The sequence below is a fragment of the Phasianus colchicus genome, chromosome 3 (genome assembly GCF_987193195.1).
Source record: "Phasianus colchicus chromosome 3, bPhaCol1.hap1.1, whole genome shotgun sequence".
In the NCBI taxonomy this organism is placed as follows: domain Eukaryota; kingdom Metazoa; phylum Chordata; class Aves; order Galliformes; family Phasianidae; genus Phasianus; species Phasianus colchicus.
Window position 1 is genome coordinate 40,983,134 of NC_143438.1, and position 18,034 is coordinate 41,001,167.

The 18,034-nt window shown below is 40.0% G+C and overlaps 1 protein-coding gene across 6 annotated transcripts in view; it reads left to right on the top strand.

The window, feature by feature from the left end:
- Nucleotides 1-5,695: 5,695 nt before the first annotated feature.
- The window catches only part of DSEL (dermatan sulfate epimerase like), a 79,361-nt gene continuing 67,022 nt past the window's right edge, over nt 5,696-18,034 (top strand). For 3 of the 6 annotated variants that reach the window (XR_016465093.1, XR_016465095.1, XR_016465094.1), the window contains exon 1: nt 5,696-6,157. Coding sequence is in view for 3 of the 6 variants with exons in the window: in XM_031589015.2 (XP_031444875.1) it covers nt 7,737-11,387 (3,651 nt within the window). In the remaining 3 variants the exon portion in view is untranslated. Of the gene's footprint in view, nt 6,158-6,726; nt 13,505-18,034 lie in introns of those variants that run through there. The other 3 variants (XM_031589015.2, XM_090137331.1, XM_090137332.1) reach the window with 3 other exon arrangements.

Below are 18,034 nucleotides of genomic sequence, written 5' to 3' on the forward strand. Positions count from 1 at the left end.
GCTAAAATAAAAAATCTTGGATTTGTTATATCAAAACCAAAGGATAGGTAGGTCCCCATGCACTGATTCTCTCCATGCATGACCTCTATCTGTAATCCATGTGTAAAACATCATAGCAATATTATATAAAGCTTATTTGTCTCTGATGTTAAGTTCTCTGCACTAGAGAAACATATTTGATCATTCACATGTCTGGTGAATATATCATGTTGCTTCAAAGCTTAATGCCAAGCGAAGTGTGCTTTTATTTTATTTTGTTTGTTTGTTTGAGGGGGTGGCAAGAATTTATTTAATTTTAAGAGTTTCTGAAATGTCCAGACACTGAGGCAAGGAAAAGACAAGTCCTTCCTCCTTCAGTCTTTTGGTTCTGTTATCGTTAATTTGCCAACGTACTCTATTTAAATAAGGCATCATTTAAGGATTACAAAGCAGCCAAAATACAATCATTGAATACTCCAATGATTTCATAAATACAACCTTGTTGGCAATAATTTCTACAGTTGATGACAAGTTTCCATGGTGAAAAATGTGCACCAGTCTAGCTTTGCACAGATGTTGTTCCAGTGAATGTGATATCATTAAAATTTTGCACTGCATTGTGCTGATCTGCTGCTGGAAATCATCCTGAGGTCTCACTGCTGTATACAATATCATTCTTCACATATTTAAACCACTTCCACTGAAGACCGTTTGATAAAAAACATTACTAAAGTAAGTATAAACAGTTTCATTTACTACATATATATTGTCTGAGATAGTTATGAATGGGCTTAAAATTACTCCTCTAAATATTTGGCATTTGTAAAATGCAGTTTCACAATCCACTTAAGCTGGCCTAAAACAGCGCAGCTCTGTTGTGTCTGTACGAGCAATAATGTAGCAACGAGGCTGCCAACTCCTGGAACACAAACGATGGCAGGAGCACACAGCTGGGACAGAGAAAGAGTGCAGAACTTTTGGCAGTAGCACCGTCCTGCATCTCTCTGCTGACTGTGACACCAGGCTGGAGTGACGCTCTATCTTGCAGTGCTGGAGAATTCAACTGAAAGAAGATGCTGCAACACGGAAAAACAACAAACCCACCACCACCATCAAAAATGGTAACTTTCCTTCTTTCTGTTCTGCTTGTTAATAATAAGCATAGCTATGGTATTTTTTAGTTTTAATAAAATTAGGATAATCATGGTTTTATTGATTGATTGATTGATTAATTGATTGTGGTTTTTTGTTGTTGCTTTTGCTTAGTTACAACTGTTAAGTAAATATGAAAAGCTGGACGTGAGCCATCAGTGGGCACTTACATCCTGAACTGCATCAAAAGAGGGGTGGCCAGAATGGGGAGGGAGGTGATTATTCCCCCTTCTCTTCCCTCATGAGCTCCCATCCGGAGTACTGCACCCAGGCCTGGGGCATTCAGGAAGAGTGTGGAACTGTTGGAGCAGATCCAAAGGGCCACAAAGATGATGAGAGGGCTGGAGCATCTCTACTATGAAGAAAGGTTGAGGGAGTAGGGCGTGTTTAGCTTGACCAAGGCTCCAGGGAGATCTCACTGTGGCCTTCCAGTATTTGAAAGGAGCTTGTGGGAGGGGGACCAGATTTCTTACATGGTCTGATAGTGATAGAACAAGGAGGGGACAACAGAGATAGGACAAGAACTAATAACAGAACTAATAGAGAGGAGATTTCAGTTAGATGTTAGGAGAAGTTTTTTAACTCAGAGGGTGGTGAGGCACCGGCACAGGCCATCCAGAGAAGCTGTGAATGTCTGTTCCCTAGAGGCACTCAAAATCAGGTTGGATGGATCCCTGGACAGCCTGATCTGGTAGGTGGCACCCCTGCCCATGGCAGGAGGGTTGGAACTGGATAGTCTTAAAAGTTCCTTTCAATCTAAGCCATTATCTGACTCAATGACTCTATGAAATGCATTTTAATATAAATAGAAATAAAAATGACCTGTTAGAACAGTACCATCACATGCTGTTTTGCTCCTTTTTGTGTGTGTGTGTGTGTAATCTACAGTCTGTTTCCCCTTTACTCACTCAAATCCCAAAACATTGGAATTTAGATGTGTCAACTGTTTATACAGTTTACATTCATAAATTTTCATCAGCAACTTCAGATTTCTCCCTCCAAAAATGCCTGGTTAGCTGGTACCATAGCTTTTAATTATGTTTCAGCTATGTGTGGTTACACAGAGAAAAAGTGTACTTGGATTTAGTAAAAGTCAGTGTTACAGGCTGAGACAGATATGAAGAACTGATCCCTGTCCTGGAAAGGCACTTCATTCCAATATCCATTTGCTGGAGAATATGCAAGTTATGGCAGGGAGTTCTACTCCTTTCTAGTGCAGTTAATACATTTATGCATGTATGTTTCTCTTTGTGATTATATTAATGAAAATTAACATGATTTTGACTTTAAATTTAGGAGTTTATGTGCTTTTTCTACTTGAGGAATTAGGTAGAAGTTTTAAGAGTCCACCATTACCACACATTTTATTATCTCAGTTCAGATCCTACCTAAACTACTTGGTTCTTTTCTTCTATATACATCAAATTTACATGTTTGATAGCAGCATCTCATTCATTTATAAACTTTTGTATCGTTATTCTGCCCTTTGACAATGCCAAATATTTAGTTGCAATCCAGTCGATTATTCTACTCTTCATTCATCTGTTAGCACTTCGCCTGGAGTCAGGCAAGATAACAGCGCTAGCATTTTCAAGATCACTCAGATGGTTGGTCATGGTATCCATGCAGAAAGCAATCCCTGAATCAGTACACTAGAACATACCTCCAACAATGATCCAATGTCATATCTAAAATTAGAAATGACAGTAAGGTCACTTCCCTGTGTGTCAAAACCAATTTTCTTGGTAGATATTTGATTTTTTTTTTCATGATAAGAATGACAGTCATTCTTCATAGATGAAGAATATTTAAAATTTCATGAATATACTGCAAAGAATATACTGCAATTTGGTGCCAGATGCTCAATGTTTCCACCAAACAACAACAACAAACAAGTAATTTGCTTACACAATTAACAATTGTTCTGAATGTGACCTTGATTTTACTGTCACTCCTCAAACGGTACTATGCAACCAGCTATAGCAGAATGCCTTTTCAGGCTCATTTCATGGAAAAGAAGATTACAACTCATGGTCACTATTTGTAATTACCTTAAACCAGTTCCTCTGAAGTTTAGTCCATTCAGTTGTTTCTCTTGGATTCATGAGTTGCTGCTTTATGTTTCTTTCCCCCCCCCCTTATACCTCCACCCCCACCCCCCATCTTTCAGTTGTAGTGTAGTAATTATGTGTGTCTGCTGTCTATTGGAAATTGCTAACAGAAAAAAAATAACTGAATATTAGTTGCAATACATTTGTTATTTTCTCATAATATTTCTCTGTCTCTGGAGCATCCAATCCATCATCTTGTCTCTGGAGCATCCATCCATGCATCTTCCGCACCAATGTGCGCAAGAACTTCTTTACGGTGAGGGTGACGGAGCACTGGAACAGGCTGCCCAGAGAGGTTGTGGAGTCTCCTTCTCTGGAGATATTCAAGACCCGCCTGGACGCCTACCTGTGCGACCTGGTGTAGGGATCCTGCTTTGGCAGGGGGGTTGGACTTGATGATCTCTGGAGGTCCCTTCCAACCCCTACGATTCTGTGATTCTGTGATTATTTTACTCTCAAAGCACCTGCCCAAAAAGCTGGGAGGTTCTCAGTTGAACATTACCACAAAGTACTGAGTGCCTATAGGAGGCTCTTCATTTACGGCTGCTCCCAAGCCTTCAAGGACATCCTGTAAAACTAAGGAACAACACAGTGAAAGCTGAACTTTGAAAATGAAAGCAGTAAAGCCATTTCTGTATATATAAATGATTCTAATTATGTAACAGTCAGAGTCTCCTGCAAGTTTATCAGGCAAGAGTGCTTTCCTGCTATCCCAACAGCAGTAAAGAAACTGCTCTTTTTCTTTTGAAAAAGTCAGAAAGCAAGAAGATTCCACTTGATGAAATTATACGTTGTTAATGATATTCTTGCTTTGCCATTTGTTTAGCAGAAAATTAGTCTTAATTATTTTGCCAATGCAACATCTCTGACTTTGTGAAAGATTCAACAGAAAAAAAATCACGTGCCTTACAAATGCCTTCACTGCCTTTTTAAGAAGACTTTGTCAAAATGGTATTATTTCTGATTATACAGAGCAGTCAGTAATTTATTTTTTCATGTTTCTCCATAAGTATCGCACTGAAATTCAATACTGTTAATGTAAAAATCTTAGCATAGATTCCACAGATAAGGGATCTTGGGAGATCTTTAGTCTGGTTTTAATCTAAGAAAGGTACTCCACGTGTTCTGCTCCATGGAATTACTTGACAATTTACAGAAGTCATTCTCTGAGACTTAATGTGTTGCAGAATGGGTCAGCCTTGGAGGGAGAAAAAGAAAAAACAACAAAAAATATAATAGATACAATGCAATACAAGATATAATGGGAACAAAGGGAAAAAGGGTTTTGATGTTTCCACTTGTAGTGTGTCTCGATGTTTCTACTAATTTAAAGAGGAAAGCAGACTCTGTTTCTAATTTAGTTTTACCTTTCCTCTCCTCCTGTAATAACTTCCTCAGTAGTTAGCATGAAATGGCAGAATGTTTGCTGTTTCAAGTTCAGGGAAATATATGCTGATCTTTGGTCATTATGTAAATTCCTTCTGATGGAAGGATAAGATCCAGGCAATAATCGGTAGTTTTTCCTCCTAAGCAAAGGTCACGTGTAAAAGATTAGGATGGTGCCAGATGTAGTTTATAACCAATGTGCATAATTTAATAATGCAATCCTTCTAAGATGCTCTCTGTGGCGCAAGGAAACAGAATCGGCATCCATGATGTATGACCATTATGTATTCATTTCAAAACAGAAAACGCAGTTGCACTTTTAAGTATTCTTTAATTTGTCTAATTTACAGCTAAGACTTTGCAGGAAGAAGAGTTAAGAATCCAGGTTATGCCTTGGAAGAAGCGGTGAAGAAGAAGTTCTTGGGTTAACGAAAGCACACATCCTTTGAAGTATGGTTTATAAACCCAGCAACTGGTAACATATTAAACATATCACTTCTCCTAGAAAGTACAACCTACCGGAGCGGGGCTGGCACGGCACCGGGCGGATGACACAGCCCGAAGGCTCGGCAGGCCACCACCAGCAACGCGAGCAGCGCTGCGATCCCGACAGAGGCGTTATCGCTCCGAAGCGCGGGCACCAAGGAGCGCTGCCCAGCAGAATCTGCGGGCCCCGCACCGCGAGCTGCGGAGCAAAGGTTTTCTACGTGCCATTACGGTTTTATGCCGTACTTCAGAAGCCTTCTGCTCAAGCTGAAGGAGAGCCATTTTAGTGTCTGGCATAAAATAAAACGCCTGTGCCGGGAGGTACTTGTAAAACGCGGGACCCCTCCAACAGGCGGATGCTGCGCATCTCCGCGCTTCCTGAGGCACTTTTACGCATTTATTTCTCCCTCATAAAGTTACGAGCTGCACATCAGACGGCTCCCCCCTCCCTCCAACCCACCTGCTCCCCCAACCCGAGCCCTCCCTCCCCGCGGACTCGGGGGAGCCGCCCGGCCCCGCCTCCCCCCACCATCCGCCGCTCCCGGGCCCAGCCCCCCTGCTCGGGCCCCGGCCCTGCCCCCGGGCGCGCCCGCCGCGCTCCACTCCGCCGGCAGCCCGCTGCCGAGGCGTAGGGGCGGCGGTGGCATCGCAGTGGCGCGGGGCTGGGCTGGGCGCGGCGGCCGCCTCACGCAGTCGCAGGGAAGAGAGCGGCCGGGAGCGCCGGCGGAGCCAGGGGTGCGCTCACCGCGGAGGGCCGGATGATTCCTGCTCCGCGGGAGGGCTCCGCCGAGCGCGCCGCCTTCCAACCGCAGTGACATCCCCGCCGCTCCGCTTGTTCGCCGGCAGCCCGCCGCTCCCCGCAGCGCTCCGCGAGCCACCGGAGGAAGGTCAGCCCCGAAGTTGCGGCCGGTCCGGGTGAAAAGTAGCGGCGAGGCGGAACGGGCCGCGGCCGAGCCGAGAGGGAAACGGTGCAGCGCCTCGCCACCGCCGGTGCGGTGGCTGGCTTGGCGCCTCGGCCCCCGCCCGCACGGACGGCGCCGCGGGTAAGTCGGGCTGAAGCCGCGCGGGGGCAGACGCGAGGAGCCGGGCCGAGCGGGGCGCCCGTACCCGCCGCCCAAACTTGCTCAAGTTGTGCGGCCCCGGGGCGGCGGCGCGGCCCGGCCGGCGCCGGGCGCCCTCTGCTGGCCACGGTGTGGCGCAGCGGGCGGCCGCGGGGCTGTGGCGGGCAGGGGCGACCGGCTCCCGGCGGGCATCCCGGCCCCGTGGTGGTTTGTTGGGGATGCGAGCTCCGCTGGCTTTTGGTGGTGTGTTCTCGGTGTTGTTTATTGGGTAGCTTGTGGCAGCGTGACGGGAAAATGTGCCCTGAGTCTTGGGAGTCGTGCAGGGAAAGGTGGAATAACGAGAGTTGAGGTCACCAGTGTGAATTTCCATTTTGACAAAGAAATGTGGAATTTTGAAAATGCCTCTTTTAAATTAAATTTCTTTGGAAAAAGAGGAAGAAATCCATTAACCCTCAACTTCCCCGAAAACATTATATCGGTTCCCTGTGACTGAATAGTCTGTGTTCTGACACCTGCACAGCTTCAGAGAACTTCTGTTTGTGTTTCCACAGAAAGAACCAACATGCAAAAAGGAAGGAAAACCAAAACTGCTCTTTTAGCAGAAAAGCATTGGCTTTCAGCTCCTTTCATATGTTTTTGTTTTGCTTCATAATGGGAGGAGCAGGATTCTCTGAATCATTGAGGCAAAATTTGGGCAGCATTGGCTGAAGATGAGATGAAAGAAGACTTGAATATATGTTGATACTCCCTGACTGTTAATTCAGACAAACTTTTTACTAACGGAGGGAAATAGTGGTTAAAAGCACCACGGACTCATTTAAAGGAGCTGATGAACGATTTCTGCCTTTTTTTTTTTTTTTTTTTTTTCCCCTTCCCACTCTCCCACGAGTACTAAGACAAAGATGATAAAGCATGTGTATACAAACTGAGATAAGGGGAACGCTGAAGAAAGTAGCTTCCATTTTTGAGTCTTTTTCAAGTGCTGTAAATTCCCTAAATAATTAAATTCACCACATTGTTTTGAATAAATTATATATATTTTTTTCTGATCAGTGGGGTTTTTTTGTTGTTTTGGTTTTTTTTTTTTTTTCTGTTTTCTTTTTTTGTTCAGCTCTAGAAGTGGAATTTGATCTGATTGAAAACTTTAACGCAGAAAACATGTGGCTCTGATTCCTGTTTTCAAACTGAGGTTTTCAAGTTTCCAAGGGAAACAAGTTTCTTCTTGTGTATTGTCATCCTGTATTTGTATGCATATCTTGGAGATTTTACTTTTTTCCTGATTTTAGTACACATGCTGTGGTGTTGTATTTGAGAAAAGTGTGAACAGAAGGCACCTGAGATTTAATTTCTTGGCAGACTCATTATTCCAGTGTCATAGTTCACATTACAAGTAATCTGAGTAATTGTTAGAATGTTCAGTAAAACTAAGTCTTTTGTCTTAAGAAGGAAAAAAAAGCCTTAAGATGTTCATGTTTATACTGACTGGATCAAAGCTTGATATCTGAATGTTATGTTTTGTTAGGAGATGCATGCCGGGGGAAGAGGAGCTGCTTAATGGATCATGGCTCTGATGCTTACAGGGCATACCTTATTTCTAGCATTAATGATGTTTGCTGTCTTCACTTTTGAAGAATCTGTAAGCAATTACTCTGATTGGGTGACTTTTATGGAGAATATAGATCAGTATGAGAAAGAGAAACTCGGTAGTCTTGGTGCTGAGCGGAAGCTGAAAAAAGCAGTCCTTCATCCAAGCTTGTATTTCGATGCTGACGATGTCCATGTGTTGAGGCAGAAAGCTCACACAAGCCATTCACATATATTCAGAACCATCAGAAGTGCAGTGATGGTTATGTTATCCAATCCATTGTACTACCTACCTCCACCCAAACATGTTGATTTTGCTGCAAAGTGGAATGAGGTTTATGGTAACAATCTGCCACCTCTAGCGTTTTATTGTTTGCTGTGCCCTGAAGATAAAGCTGCATTGGATTTTACTGTGGAGTATATGGACAGAATGGCTGCTTACAAGAACTGGTTGGTTGAGAGCGCGCCTGGTGATGAAGTCCCACTTGGCCACTCCCTAACAGGATTTGCCACTGCTTATGACTTCCTCTATAATTCACTGGAAAATGTGAGAAGAGAAAAATACCTGGAGAAGATACGGTCTGCAAGCAAGGAAATGTTTGAGTACTCAAAGGTTCGTTCCTGGGGAAAGCAGCTTCTTCACAATCACCAAGCAACCAACATGCTCGCTTTGCTCACTGGAGCTTTAGTGACTGGTGTGGACAATGGATCTCAGGCAAATATTTGGAAACACACTGTTGTTGATGTGATGGAGAAAACAATGTTTCTGCTCAGTCACATTGTAGATGGGTCTCTGGATGAGGGAGTAGCGTATGGGAGTTATACCGCTAAGTCAATAACACAGTATGTTTTCCTGGCACAGCGACACTTTGGTATTAACAACTTGGAAAATAATTGGCTCAAAATGCACTTTTGGTTTTATTATGCCACCCTATTACCAGGCTTTCAAAGGACTGTGGGTGTAGCAGATTCTAATTACAATTGGTTTTATGGTCCTGAGAGCCAGCTGGTTTTCTTGGATAAGTTTGTCCTGAAGAATGGAGCTGGCAACTGGCTGGCACAGCAAATTAGAAAACACAGACCCAAAGATGGACCAATGGTGCCATCCACTGCACAGAGGTGGAGCACTCTGCACACTGAGTTTATATGGTACTCTGCTGAAATCATTCCTCAACCACCTCCTGACTATGGTACCGCTAAAATGCATGTGTTTCCTAACTGGGGAGTTGTTACTTATGGGGCTGGATTGCCAAGCAGTCAGACAAACACCTTTGTGTCCTTCAAGTCTGGAAAACTTGGTGGACGGGCTGTTTATGATATCGTCCACTTTCAACCATATGGCTGGATTGATGGATGGAGAAGTTTTAATCCTGGACATGAGCATCCTGATCAGAACTCTTTCACTTTTGCTCCCAATGGGCAGGTGTTTGTATCTGAGGCTCTCTATGGACCTAAACTCAGCCACCTGAACAATGTCTTGGTGTTTGCCCCATCTCCTACGAGCCAGTGCAATCAGCCTTGGGAGGGACAGCTTGGTGAATGTGCCCAGTGGCTGAAGTGGATTGGTCATGAGGTTGGAGACTCAACTGGGGAAATTATAACAGCCTCCCAGTCTGGGGACATGATGTTTGTGAGTGGGGAGGCAGTGTCTGCTTATACTTCAGCAATGAAATTGAAAAGTGTGTACCGCATTTTGCTGCTCTTAAATTCTCAGACCTTGTTAGTAGTAGACCACATCGAGAAGGAGGCAGACTCTCCTGTTAATTCAGTCAGTGCCTTTTTTCATAATCTTGACATTGATTTTAAATATATACCCTATAAATTTAAGAACAACTACAATGGAGCTATGATGGATGTGTGGGATGCCCACTACAAGATGTTTTGGTTTGATCATCATGGGAGTAGTCCTGTTGCTAAGATACAAGAGGCAGAACAAGCTGCTGAATTCAAAAAGCGATGGACTCAGTTTGTAAATGTTACCTTTCCGATGAAAAGCACTCTTACAAGGATTGTTTACCTTTTCTATGGCCCGTATGTCAATGTTTCTAACTGCAGACTCATTGATAATGTAAAGTCTGGATTTCAGATATCACTTAATGTCAACAGCACAGAAAATACTGTTTCTGTTGTGACTGATCATCAGAATTTAAAGGCCAGATTTGATTACTTGGGATTTGGTGGTTTTGCCAAAGTTGTTCGTGAAAACAAAGTGACTAAGTTTGGTCTTGGTACTGAATCTGTGGAAAAATTGATTAAAAATAATAGGGTAGTTTTGCCATTTGGATTCAAAGTGAACATAATTGCAGGGTTAATTTTAGGTGTTAGTTTAGTCATACTGGCCTTTCAGTGGCGGTTTTACGTATCCTTCAGTAAAATGTTGCGTTGGATCCTGATACTGGTTATCGCACTGTGGCTTATTGAACTGGTTGATGTATGGAGCATGTGTACTCAGCCAATCTGTGCAAAATGGAGCAGTGACTTGGCAAGGCTAGAACGCGATGGAGGCAATAAAGCCAAACAATTAGAAGGGACTCCCATTGTTTTTCCAGATGTTATAATTACTTCACTTCCTGCGTCTGGTGCAGAAATTTTAAAACAGCTGTTCTTTAACAGCAGTGACTTCCTATACATGAGGATACCTACAGCCTATCTAGAAATTCCTGAGAGCGAATTTGAAATTGATTCCTTTGTAGATCCATGTGAATGGAAGGCTTCTGATGTTCAGAATGGGCATTTTCATCTTCTCAAGGGGTGGCTCCAGTCTCTAGTTCGAGACACAAAATTACATTTACAAAACATTCAGTTATATGAAGCCAGCAGAAGTAAAATTACTCAGCATTCTGCCATAAACAAGGACAAAAAGAAAAGATCCAGAAAGAGAGAGTCTCTGTTGGAGCAAAGAAGTAGGGCAAGAGCAAGTCAAGACAAGGATGCTGAATATATTAGGGAATTGAGGAGACACCTTGTGTATTATCCTAATGCACGACCTGTGCTTAGTTTAAGTAGTGGGAGCTGGACATTAAAGCTTCCCTTCTTTCAGGAAATCCTAGGACCATCAATGAGGGCATTATATGTAGTAAGAGACCCACGGGCATGGATTTATTCAATGCTGTACAAAAATAAGCCAAGCCTTTACTCTTTGAAAAAGGTTCCACAAAGTTTAGCTGCGATGTTTAAATGGGAAAATGGTAAAGGAAAATGTAGTATCAATGAAGGCTATGCCTTTGAATACGAATCTTTAAGAAAAGAATTTTCAAATTCTAATTCAAATGTTGTTTCTATGTTGTCCCATTTATGGCTAGCAAACACAGCAGCAGCACTGAGAATAAATGGAGACTTGCTGCCAACAAATTATCTGATGGTCAAGTTTGAAGATATTGTGAGCTTTCCTCAGAAGACAGCTGAAACAATTTTTGCCTTTCTTGGTATTCCTCTTCCTCCTGCTAGCTTAAACCAAATATTATTTGCCACTTCCACCAGTCTTTTCTATCTTCCTTATGAGGGGGAAATTTCACCAAGTAGCATTCATGCCTGGAAGCAAAACATGCCCAAGAAAGAAATTAGACTGATTGAAGATACCTGTTTTTCTCTAATGGAACACTTAGGATACCCAAAGTTTGTAGAATAAATGCTGCTGGTCAGCAGAAATTTGCACTAGTCATCTCTGACTCCCAGTTTGTGGATAAATATTAGAGAAGTTTGTTTATTCTTGTAAAATGTGTACAGTCTGCTACTTTCAGAGAAATTATTTTAAGAAAAATATAGTTGTTCTTGAAGGTGTGATTTTTGTTGTTATTATTATTTTTAAACTTGTAACTGCTTTTGCTGCCTTTGGAAAAGAAAAAAGAAAAAAAGAAAAAAAAAAAAAAAAAAGGCTGTGTGAACCTTTATGGAACTACCAGCTGAGGACTCTATAGCTCAGGGGAATAAGGAGCTTTTTACTTCCAGCTCACCAGTTTTACTCCAGCCCAGGTGGTTAGTTCCCAGAAGTATTTACTATCTGATGTTTGTGTGATGTCTTATATGAAATTAAACTGGTGGTATTGGCCCAGCTCCCAGTGATGATAATTAACCCCTTCTGACAGGTTTACTGAGACATTCTGTCTCACTGATCACTATCGTGGTGCAAAATAAATGTAAGCTGAGGTGTAAGGCTGTTCAGCACTCACCACTTCAGTGGATGAAAACAGCCAGAACATTTGAGTGAATTTAGTTCCCTATCTGTGGCCTCAGCAGACATGGATATTAAATATAATTGCATGATATGGTTTCTTCAGCTCAGAGATATGGCACTTCTATTGGGTTTTGTGCTTTGACTAAAGAGAAGACTTTGTTCTCCACTCCTGATAATACAGTATCTTTCGTGAACCTGAAGTAAACTATCCGGACAAAAAGAAATAGGACAAAATCTAAGATGACAAGAAGATATCCTCAGCTATCAGTTAAATGTGTAGTTTGACCTGCCTCAACCTGAATCAATTTTGAGGGTTGTTAGCATCTTGGCACCACATGCTGCTTTATCCTATACTTCTTGCTTAAGAAGTTCTATAAGGATCTTCTTGAGTGAGACTTTTCCATCCTTTCTTGTGAAGCATTTCTCTGCTGATTCTTGTGCATAATTTCACTGAGGTCAGTGCAAATATTTGATGTCAGTGTCAGTGGTCTGTTGTTAATGTCTGCATAAAATGGAAATCTAAGATTTAGAAGATCTTAAATAAATCTCCAGGTCTGTGTTGCTGAGGGGTTTGCTTTTCTGTATGATATATTTCTGAAGGACAACCATTGTTAATCTCAGGTCTTCCCTCAGAGAATGGAGAAATCTGAAGCTCACTTCACTCTCATCACCTCATATTTGAGTGATTCGCTGCAGTAAAATATCTCAAAAGTTGCCTGTTAATGTTTGCTATTTTTTTTTTTTTTTTATCATGACTAGTGTTTCTTTTTCATGGTGCTATAATGCAGTATTGGTTTGGAAACAGATAGGCTTCATTGGATAAATGTTTATTCATCACAACTTGTTTTCTTCTTGAGTCACAGTCTTTGTTTAGCACATCCCCATTAAGAAAAAGTTTAATTTCCTAAGGATTTTTTTTTTTTTTTGAAATTTATGCATACAGTAAATGTCTGCAGATGTATAAAACAGATCACAAAGGGACATCTATTTCCTTTACCACTTGTTTTCTATTACATATGGAATTGTCTTGAAATATGCTTCTGTTGGTTTGTGGGAGCTGGGTTCAGAGCTTTGGGTTATTATACTGAAATATGTGTGTATATATTGTTAATTTGGTTGATAACCACTAGATGAAATCAAAAGTTTAGTGAGTATTTTTGTACAGAATACAGATACCCTTTCTGATTTATAAAATATAAACGTGTTCTTGCCTTTCCTTCCAGGCTTGGTGCTGTGTCCCTGTCTTACCCCACTATCTTGTTCTGCTCTTACACACATATCATATTCTTTGGAGCATGTAGCGATGTCTCATCATGACCTAGATAAAAGTAATTCTTTCTCTTCCAATCATTTGTATGTTGAAATGGGTCTCTAGCACGATAAACCCACTGATATTTTAGAATCTCACTAACCTTAACTTAACTGTCATTTACTAGCAGCAGCTGCTGTTTTTTTCCCTCCTTCAGTTCTGGGTCTCACCCCTGACTAGCTGGATATCAAGTTAAAGAAAATATTAAAGAAGTTTATATACACCGACACGCTAGTGAAACTTTGGTTTCCCACTATCATTTTCTCAAATTGGCTTTTCTCTGAAGCCATTTTTAATCATATGTTTTAAATATATATATATATATTATTGTCTGTACCATTTTTGTGCTTGACAGAATAAATTTCAGCATTTGCCTTCTATTTCCAGGATTTACACTCTAGAATTGGAACAAACAAACAAACAAAAAATTTGTCAAATGTTTTAAAGCAACTGAAGGTAAGAACTAAGGATGACTGTGTATTTGCAAAAGTAAAAAGAGACCTTTAAATTCATTCTTGAAGTGTCATGATAGCCTATAAATCTACTTCTTATTTGTTTTTGAGGAGTTCAGGTGGAGAGGATGATCTCTCAGGAGGGTCATTCATGCTTCCTTTGGAATACAGGTTATCTCAGGCGTTTATGTTCATAATACATGCCATTGCTGTCATTTCTTTATTTTAGGAGTTCTTTCTTTCCTCTACTTTACAGGGTCAAAGAATGCATAATATATTATTCAGATTTGGATGCAGTGTGTGTTCCTTGTACACATTTAATAAGATAAGAGAACTGTGTTGTTCTCTATTTTTGGATCTTGTTGTGAGGGCAAATGTATTAAAATAATTATGGTAAAATATGTAGAGGGAAAGGCAGTGTCTTTGATAACAACAGGGTAGGAATACCTGGGGCATGTCAACTCTCCAGTTGTTAATAAAAAGATGTATTTATTCAGTTTCAGATGATAAATTACTTAAGCACCTCCCTGAAGTTAGTACCAGACAGGAGTTAACTCAGCCATGGAGTTGGCTGACTATTGAAATTGTGGCCTTGTAACTGCATGAATGGCAACATGAGATTATAAAACATGCACATGGTAGAAAAGAATACCTATTCAAATCTTGAGACTTTGCAAAATAAGTGTCACTGGCATCATCCATTTTATTTATGAAGAAAGTTTACCGTAGTGATATGGTATACTGTGAAGGTCTGGTGATAAATAAACTTATTTTAGTTTCTGTTTTTTTACTTTCTCTATTAAAGAATAAATTTAAGTGCTGATCTCAAATCAGATTGATCATTAAACAAACTTATTTCTGTATACAAGCATTCCTGTAGTCTCATGTGGCTTTGTGTATGAAGAACATGAATGCAATTTTATAATCTGAAATGATTATGCGGGTGTACAGTTATCCTTAAAATTCTTTTCAGTCACTTGCATCCAGAGGAGGAATGGATGCAGACTTTAATCTCATACTTCTCCATATATTATTGCTCCAGAATTTCAGTAACAGTTGAGAATTAATGTTAGACTTCTTTTGAAAAGCATGTCTATTTAAGTATGTTGAATTGATGAGTGTTGTAGTGTTTTCAGTTACAATTCAAAAAGACACTCATGATAATAGTCTCAATATTTATCTTAACTTTACTTTTTCTTTCTCCCTAGTTAAATGGTGATAATTGTTTGTACTGTATTGCAGGTTGAACTCTCCAGTTAGGAGAGAGCTACAATTTTGACATAAATTAAAAATGATGACTTTATTTAAATGGGTATCTCAGAATCTCATTTGGAAGCTGAAGGAAAATAAACAACAAGGGATATATTTCAACTGTTTACGTACATTGTAACTAAGTGACATTGGCCCAGGGACCAATGCACATGGGTCTCGTCTATTCAGAGTTCTATCAAACTGCATATCTGTAGTCTCTGAACACCCTTAAATGTTTTTATTGTCCCAGTGAGGCATTTTCCAAGAGCAAAATTGTGAAGATGTGCCTCAGTTTCATGGTCAGATTGATTCCCTTCTCCCTCTTAGCATGCAACTTGCATTCAGCTCTTCACCAAAATTTATGTTTGAGCAGTTAATTTGCAGGATCTAGGGTTGAATTGCTGAACAAGATCCTCAGTTATATGTAAAATGTACAACACAACTCATTTGTCGCTGAAATACTATTCTGATAGTGTTAGAATGCAAAACAAAAATGTACTTCAGGTTTCATAAAGTTGTTAATAACTACTTTATGAAGTATGGATCTGACTAATTTTTTTAACCATAAAAATTGTTTCACTTGCAGTTTAGACTTCATTATGTGACTGCCTTGGCTCTGCCTGACAGTTATTTCCAGTATTAGTCTTGGTGGTACTATTTCTTTGACAAACGTCATACACATATAATATGGAATGCAGTAGTGTATTTGCTCAGTAAAATGGAAGTTCACAGTTCACGGTTAAGGATAAAAATATGGTACATCCATATTTCTTTAAGTTAAAAAGATTAGGAAGTGGCCCATATGTTGGAGTCTATGTGCATGTATATTTTATAACTAGAATATATAGTATTTATTTTATGGGACTTAGAAGTAATTTATCTTTTTTTATTTACATAAAATTATTTCTTTTAAGAGGATAAGTACAGGATCCTAACATTTCTACGATGAGGACATCATAATCATTCCTTTTTTTTTTAATTTTTTTTTTATTTTCTGGACTTCATTTTAGGTTTGGTTCAGAGTAAAGCCTTTTTTTAAATCCAAACATGAAGGGACTCTCTTCTGAATTGACACTCTGTCTGAAATCTCTTGAAGTCTCAGATTCCATTTCACTGAATTTCTGTGCAGAATATCATTTAATACAAAATCAAAACTCTGAATTCTAAGCTATTCAAATCTGGATCATAAGTAGAATGGTGCCTTGCTGACCTCAGTGAATGTTTTGACATGACTTCAACAAGGCCAAAATAACTATCCTAAATATTTATTTCTGGAAGGAGCTATGCAAAATTTATTCACTAAATGTCTCTAAATCATTCTTTATTGCAGAGACAATATTGGCTGCTTTCAAAACGTAAAGGATGATTTATCTTTGGGTTTTTCTATCTGCTGTAAATAAATTTTACCTTCTAGAGAATTGTCATCTACCTTGCCTGAATATTTCAAACATCAGAAATGTAATACTCAAGGCCAGTGTGGATGGGGCCATGCACAACTTGGGTCCTACGATAGGAGTGTTGGAACTGGATGATTGTTAAGTTCCCTTCAAAGATAAGTGATTCTTTGATTCTGTCATTCAAATGATCAAGCAAAATTACTTAATATTAGAAGAGAAAATTAAATGCATTTTAACAGTATGAAAAATTGTGCTGTAACCATAATCAAAGCTACTCATGTTATAAGCTCATTAATGTAGATGTAGAAACAAATGTGTTCAAATAATGTGTGAAACATGGTTTCAAATATCTGGACTTGAATTTCTTTAGTGAGGAAAAAATTGCTGATATAATAATATTCACTATTTTCACTATTTTCCATGTTGTCAGAAAATATTTAAGAGTGGGAAAGTACTGTTTCACTTTACTAAAATAATACTGTTTTAAATTAAACTATACATCTCTTAAAGCTAACAATATGCTAGTATTTATATGTAATGTAAGAAGTGCGATTTTATTCACACCTGTCTAAACAGAGAATAATTTCTGAAAGATTTTTCATTTCTCTGATAAAACCTAAACATTTAATTTATTCTTTTTACTGAGGAAGATACTGTTGTGTTTAAAAACACGGCCTAAATTAATCTGACGTTACGTTAGGTAATTTAACTGTGGGTCTAAATGAGGAGCCTTGCTACTCTAGAATCAACGGAAAATTAGTGTCACCTTCAGAAGGTGATCAGACACTACTTTCTGTAAATCCTCAAAAGCTGTTGGTGATCAAATTCTTTACTTTAGCTGCCTGCTGAAAGATCTCAAGTAAAATAGGGTTAATTTAGGTTTAAATGTGTATGATCTTACTTCTAAGTAGATTTCTGTGTCTGAGCATTCCTAGTGCATACAGTGTCCACAGAAAATTTTATGAAATATCTCACATTTAGGGTATCACAAAGTTTTGTGATACAGCCACAGAATCACAGCCACAGAATGGTTCAATTCAAGAGTGACCTATGGAGGTCACCTGATTCAATCCCCCTGCTCAGACAGAGGCACCCAAAGGACCACGTCCAAATAGCTTTTGCAGATCTCTAAGGAGACCCCACAACCTCTCTGGGCAACCTGTGCCATTGCTCCATCACTTCCTGATGTTCAGATAATCTCTTGCCTTTTAGGTAATGCCCATTGCCTCTCATCCTTTCACTGCATGCAGCTGCAAAAAGCTTGACTCTGTCTCCCTTAAACCTTCCCTTTAGGTATTTATATATATACCTTGATAATACCCCCCTCAGCCTTCATCTCTCTTTTCTAAGTAATTCCAACTCTCTTAGCCTTTCCTCATAGGAGAGACATTGCAGTCCTTTAATTATCTTCATGGACCTGTGCTGGACTCTTTCTGGTTTTCTAGCATGTCTGTGTTTCTCTTGTACTGAGGAGCGCAGAACTAGTACCTCACATGTGGCCTCACCAGTGCTGAGTTTCAGGGAAGGATAATCTCCCTTAACTTTCTGACAGTGCTCTTTGTAATGCAACCCAGGATACCATCAGTCTTTGCCACAAGGGTACATTGCTGACTCATTCAACTTAATGTCCAACAGGACCCCCAGGTACTTCTCCACAGTGCTGCTTTCCAGCTGGGTGATCCCCAGCACATA